Here is a 7,161-nt window from a genome sequence, read left to right as displayed (position 1 = left end):
TGTGAGTGTTCCTACTTCCCCTTCAAACGTTTACTGTAACTACTGTCTTAAAAAAAAAAAACTGATTGAAGCACTCAAAAATTAAAGAAGACAATGTTTTGCTGTATTAGGCATATATCACTGTAACTTATCATTTCAATCCCCAAAAGCAAATTTAAGAAATAAAAAATGACATATTTAAATTGTAATCTACACACTGAATTACTTCTTCAAGTGTGTCATCAGAGTTCACAGATAAAAAGAAATATGGTAAAATATAATGCTTTAATTTTACCTTCTTTGTAAGTTAAAATAATGCATAAGAAAAACTTTGAGACCACAATATGTACATATGGAAAAGTGACCACTGAAAGATGCAAATAATTCATACAATATAGTGTAAACTTTAATATATAAATCAGATGTCATTTCATCAGCTGTTTGTTAGTCTAACTTTTACATTATATACTAAAATACTTAAAAAGCTAAAAAAAAAAATAATTGCAATATAGATACAATGTGGGAAAATACATATTTGTGACTTTATATACAATCTAAATTACTCCATTCTATACAAGTTTTCCAAAATATAAATGGCACTTCACATGCAACAGAACATACCAGATGGATGTCCTCATATAATTTTTTTTTTTTTTAAAGCAGCTGGCCAGTAAGGGGATCTGAACCCTTGACCTTGCTCATATAATTTAATATATAGAAAAATGAAGAGAAAACACCCTTTTAACAAGAAAGATCCATAGCAGAGGTGAAATGTAGAATAAGACTTTGCCTTAACACAATCTTAGATAAGATTAAAGAAATATGAAAAAGGATAATTTCTACCACTTTCAATTAGCATTTTTAAAAATAAAGTCTACTGTGATTTTATGCTTTCTAACTGAATCACAAAGAAAACATAAAAGGGAAAAGAGAAAAAGAGAAAAACCTGATCTTTTACGAATTTTAAAAATCAGCTCTGCCCACAGGTTGCACTTAAGCTGCTTTTCTTTTGACAGTTTCCTAAATTATTTCTGCCTCTCTGAGTTGTGCATCAGCAGTCAGATGAGTTTTCCAGACTTCTTTATGCCATTGTGTAACCATAGCTGCCACAATGTAGTGCCACAAGAAGTCTGTCCTTGAGTATTTCTTTACTTGGGTATTCAGGTAACTTGAGCATGTTGATGCTGTAAAAGAAAAATAAGAAATGTCTGATTATTTTGTCTAGCAGTTAAAAACAAACCAACAAAAAAATACTCATAATTAACATAAAACCTCCCTCTCAAATTTGCATTCAAATTGGAAAACCTTGAAGTAGTATTCAAAAAGAAGAAAAAAACTGCTGCATTGCAGTTTCTTTCAGCATGCAAATGTAATGAAAGAAAAGTTCCTCTCAGCTTAAAAAAGCAACAGGGCAACTGAGTTTGAAGTGATAGCGTAACTCACTGATACTTATGACAGTTTAACTTGAGTGATAACTGAACTACTGAACTACATTCAATTAAATTACAGGTAGTTAGGTTTTCCCCAAACATTTTTCCTACCAAAAAAGGACAGCAAGAAAAGGAACTATGTAACTACTTATTTATCCATGATTCCAAAATTCTGAATAAAGGTCATAGTTGAGGTTTTTTCCTATCAATGCAGTAATGAATACAGTAGTTAGACCTTTGATCCTTCAGAATTAATCAAAACAATTTGCAATGCATTTAAATAAACAAACATAACATACCATGTGCTTGAAGTCGGTAAAAGATTTGTAGTATATGGCACAGCAGCTATTGTAAAGTTTTGCAATCCACTTCCACCCATGATATTAGCAAACCCACCATGGGGGACCCTGGAACTAAGAGTTTTAATAAATTAATAAATTTTAAATAAATTAATAAATTATAATCGTAAAAGGAAAAATCTTTGTGACAGATATATTGCAAGTTCTAAGTTAGGGTAAGAATATATTCAACTCGGCCGGCCCAGTGGCGCACTGGATAGTGCGCCGCTTGGGAAGCGCGGCGGCGCTCCCGCCCGAGGGTTCGGATCCCACATACAGACCGGCTCCCGCTCACTGGCTGAGCAAGGCGCGGGAGCAACAACACCGAGGCTTGCGATCCCGTTGCCGGTCCCCGGTCTGGTACGGGGGCAACACTGAGGGTTGCGATCCGTTGCCGGACACGGAAAAAAAAAAAAAAAAAAAAAAAAAAAAAAAAAGAATATATTCAACTCTAGGACAATGACAAGATGACATCTTTGTCTGCAGTATTCCAACTCATTACTCTAAATTGCTCTGTGGTCAGTTAGCAAGCTTCCATGGAGACACCTCTCCACATTTCCATAAATTATATTATGCTTTCAGCTGGCCAGAGCACCTATCTCTATTTTTGCATTTATGCTGCATTTATAATTATTTGCTTTCTTGTGTTTCCCAACTAAAATGGGACTGATTTGAGGGCCCAAACATGGCACATTTACATCTGTATTCCTGGGGTTAGCAAAATGCCTGGCATCTAGTAGACATTCATTAAATATATGCTGAATAAATGTTTGGTCCATTAATGCAAATAACAAAGGCTCTTAGATGTTACCCAAATGACTTCCAAGTTTGTGAAAAATATCTAGGCTCAAAGGGCGTTTGGGTCTGCTTTGTTTTTCACAGTGAGAAAACCATAAAATTCTTTACATTTCTCTTTCCAGATATTCAGAATATCAAACACATTTTTTCTTAAATGTCACACAGCACAATGAGACCATAGGAAGGCTAACATTTAATGCATAACATACCACCAGAAAATTTAATCTTGGGTACATGGCTAAAGAAAATGTAATGACAACTTCTCAAGTTCTATACATTTGAAAGGAAGCTAATTTTTCAAATTAGCCTATGTAAGTATCATGAAATAAACAAATTGACTGTGAAAAAAAAAATTGTTGCTTTTTTTTTGGGGGGGGGGGGCAGCTGGCCAGTATGGGGATCCAAATCCCTGACTTTGGTTTATCAGCACTGCGCTCTAACCAACTGAGCCAACAGGCCAGCCAATTTTGTTGCTTTTAAAATGAAATGCTGTAGTGCTTTTAAAATGATGACAAAGAGGGCAGGCCAGGTGGCGCACTGGAGAGTGCACCGCTTGGGAGCGCGGCGGCGCTCCCGCCGAGGGTTCGGATCCCATGTGGAGACCGGTTCCCGCTCACTGGCTGAGCGCGGTGCGGGTGCAACATCAAGGGTTGCGATCCCGTTGCCAGTCCCCGGTACGGGCGCGACACCGAGGGTTGCGATCCCGTTACCGGTCAGTAAAAAAGACAAAAAAAAAAGATGACAAAGAAACATTTAATGTATACATATTAAATGCTTACTCAGAAGTATGACTCAAATTTGAAATGTTTTCTAATATATGACTCATTGTACAAAGCATACTTCATTAAAAAAAAAAAAAAGTTTAACCTCAAATAGCCAAAACAATCTTGAGAAAGAAGAACAAAGGTGGAGGCTCACATGTTTCCAAATTTATTATAAAGCTATGGTAATCAAAACAGAGTGCTAGGGCTGGCCCGGTGGCGCACTGCTACAGTGCGCCGCTTGGGAGCGCAGCGGCGCTCCCGCCGAGGGTTCGGGTCCCACATACAGACCAGATCCCACTCACTGGCTGAGCGAGGTGCGGGCGCAGCACCGAGGGTTGCGATCCCGTTGCCGGTCCCGGTCTGGTACGGGCGCAACACTGAGGGTTGCGATCCATTGCCGGACACGAAAAAAGACAAAAAGGAAAAAAAAAAAAAACAGTGTGCTACTGGCATAAAGACAGACATATATAGAGAGATCAACAGAACAAAAAGCCCAGAAATAAACCCTCACATACACGGTCAAATGATTTTCAACAAGAACGCTAAGAATATTCAATGGGGAAAAGGACAGTCTTTTGAACAGAGTGTTGGAAAAACTAGATATCCACTACAAAAGAAAAAAAAAATGAACTTGAACCCTTACCTTACAATAAATACAAAGATTAACTCAGAATGAATCAAAAACCTAAAGGTAAGTGCTATAACCTATAAAAATCTTAGAAGAAAATATAGGGGGGCAGCTTCATGACACTGGACTTGGCAATGATTTCTTGGATGGCACCAAAAGCACAGGCAATCAAAGAAAAAACAGATATACTGTATTTCATCAAAATTAAAAACTTTGTGCGTCAAAAAATGCTACCAGAATGAAAGGCAACCTCTGGAAAGGGAGAAAATATCTGCAAATCATACATTTAACAAGGGACTGATACCTAAAATATATAAAGAACTCCTCCACCAAAAATAACAAAAGGCTTAATTAAAAAATGGGCAAAGGACTAGAATGGACATTTCTCCAAAGAAGATAATAAATGGCCAATAAGCATGTAAAAAGATGCTCAACATCACTAATCACTAGGGAAATGCTAATCAAAACCAAAATAAGATACCACTTCAAACTTGCTAAGATAAGAAAATAAGTATTAGCAAGGATGTGGAAAAATTGCTGGTTGAAAAATGGTGCAGCCTCTGTGGAAAACAGCCCAGTTCCCCCCCAAATTAAAAATAGAATAACAATATAGAATTACCATATGATTCAGCAATTCCACTTCTGCATACACAGATACACATGCACATACACACGCAAACCTAAAGCAGGGACTCAAAAGACATATTTGTACATCCATGTTCATAGCAGCATTATTCACAATAACCAAAAAGAAGCAGCAGCCCAGTTGTCTATGGGCAGACAAATGTACAAACAAAGTATGCTCACAATGGAATATTATTCAGCCTTAAAAAGAAAGAAATTTTAACACATGCTATAACATGGAAGAACCCTGAAGCCTAAATGAAATAAGCCAGTTACAAAATGACAAATATTTTATGATTCCACTTGTATGAAGTTCTTAGCATAGTCAAATACATAAAAACATAAAGTAACTACCAGGGGCTGGATGGAGGGGAATGGGGAGTTAGTGTTTAGTAGGTACAGAGATTCAGTTAAAGAAGATGAAAAAATTCGGGAGATAGACAGCAGTTAATGCACAACACTGTGAATGTACTTAATGCCACAAAACTGTACACTTACAAATGGTTAATTTTATGCTATGTATTTTTACCACACACACACACACACACACCTGTTGAATATGTATACACACTGAGGATATGTATACATTCACAGGGGGAAAAAATTAACAATTCAATTCAAAAGAATCCCTAAAAACAGCAGCTTTCTTTTCTAGATTGGAAGTAGTTCAGTTGCTATTTAATGCTTTATTGATGAAATTCCTAAGCTTACCTTAGTAATCCAAGTGAATATTATAAGTTTGCCTGAATATTGCTAATAAAACATTATTGCAGGAGCAATTCCTACTTAGGTTTAGAGAATATCTAAAGAAGACTTAGATATGTCTGTTTGTAAACAGAAATAAAGTTCGACATTAGTTAATCTATGCATATTAACTTTTGCCCTAAAAATTAATAAAGTGAGCAAAAGTGAAAATGTTAAGAAGTCAAGCTGTTCTGAATTTCCTATAGAGTAGAATTTAAAAATAAGTAGTATACCACTCTATCAGGACAAGATGAGAAAGTAAGCTTTAGCAATGATTCTTAATCAAATTATAGCACAGTATTTCAATATCAGGATGATCAACCTAACGTCTTTCAAACAACTAAATTTTTGAAAAACAAGTTTAAAAATCAGAAGATCCTCCCATTCTAATATCTAAGTTGAAATTATTCTATAAGCCAATATTCACAAACCATCCTTGATGCCTTCCTTACTCCTCCTTCCTTTACACTAAGAACAAATACGGTTTGGCCCATAATTATCATCAGTTGTAAGTATAACCTTATAATCAAGGCTAAGATCATGATTCATCAGGCTATAAGTATGTGCGAGAAAAATAAATGAAATGGTCTTTGGTTGAATATTACAACACCCGGATTATACAGTATAAAACTATAATAAATAAAAATGACATACTTCTATTGTATACACAAAGAAGTCATCAAATCTGATTTTCATTGTTCTTAAGGGGTAATTAAAACAAAACAGTATGATATTTAAGATAGTCTTACAGACCAACAAAACATTAGTCATCACCATAATAATAGTTAAAAATTACTTTTTGTATTTATTCTTGGTTCTACAATTGGGACACGTTTGATTTTTCAGTAAGATTTGCAGCAAATTATACTATGGATATGGAGACAGATACTTCAGTATTTAAATATAAACAAATAACCAGAATTTTCCAAAAAGTCCTAAAGAAAAAAATATATATACACTTTCAGTTTAGAATGACAAATACTGTACCTATTCTAATGATTAGAGAGTCTAATGTAAAAGGAAAGCAAAGGTTTTAAAGAACTTAAGACTTTTTCAGTATGAACTCAAAGTACAAGTCTATTTAGACTTAATGTTGAAAGGTGGATTCTTCAGCCTGAAGGTGAAGCTTAGCTCTGGGTTGTTTCCCTCAGCCTCCTTGGCTTATACCCTTTACCCACATCCTTCGCCACACTTCATAACCAGTTTAATAATAAACAGCACAGTTCTTTTCAGTATTGCTAACAAGGACTACACTATGTGAACAGGAGGAGCACTATGTGTTACTGACGCTATTGTTCTTTTACTCTAGGAAAGCAGCAATTTAACGGACATTTTAGTATTAAAGAACTTAAGTAACTGTTTTCTGTACCTTACTCATACCGACCAAATCACAAGGAAATATTAAATGATGCTAAGTTATAAACCACTTAGAAAAATAACAAAAGAGTTCTACCTTACAACATAAACCAAAATAAAGTCCAGATGGCTTAAAAACCGTAATGTAAAAACTGAACTATAAAAAGTTACTTCCAGAAATATGGAGAAACATACCAGTATACATAAAACCTTGGGAGTTGGGAAGGATTTACAAAAACCATAAATGAAAGTACTAATAATAGACTTGGCAACATAGAAATATAAAACTTGTACATTATAAATTTAAATTACAGGGAAATATGTATATTCAACTTAATAAAGATGAAAAGCAAATGATAAACTGGGGGAAATATTTACAAAATTAATGTTCCTAATATATAAAGAAAACTTAAAAATGAATTTTTAAAAATGACTGTGGAAAAGAAAGAAGGAACAACTGACAGCCCACTGGAAGGATTTGCAAGGCTCGATAGCGCCAT

The 7,161-nt window shown here is 35.1% G+C and overlaps 1 protein-coding gene across 1 annotated transcript in view; it reads right to left on the bottom strand.

The window, feature by feature from the left end:
- Window positions 1–245: 245 nt before the first annotated feature.
- HACE1 (HECT domain and ankyrin repeat containing E3 ubiquitin protein ligase 1) overlaps window positions 246–7,161 on the bottom strand; it is a 108,481-nt gene continuing 101,565 nt past the window's right edge. Inside the window, exons 23-24 of the mRNA XM_008569397.1 lie at window positions 1,709–1,822; window positions 246–1,163 (exon numbers count right to left, since the gene is read on the bottom strand). Coding sequence (XP_008567619.1) covers window positions 1,061–1,163; window positions 1,709–1,822 — 217 coding nt within the window. The 3' untranslated portion in view covers window positions 246–1,060. The remainder of the gene's footprint in view (window positions 1,164–1,708; window positions 1,823–7,161) is intronic.

This window comes from Galeopterus variegatus, unplaced genomic scaffold, assembly GCF_000696425.1.
Source record: "Galeopterus variegatus unplaced genomic scaffold, G_variegatus-3.0.2 Scaffold491, whole genome shotgun sequence".
Lineage (NCBI taxonomy): Eukaryota > Metazoa > Chordata > Mammalia > Dermoptera > Cynocephalidae > Galeopterus > Galeopterus variegatus.
Note: the sequence above shows the minus strand (reverse complement) of the source record. Positions and strands in the feature narration are given on the sequence as shown.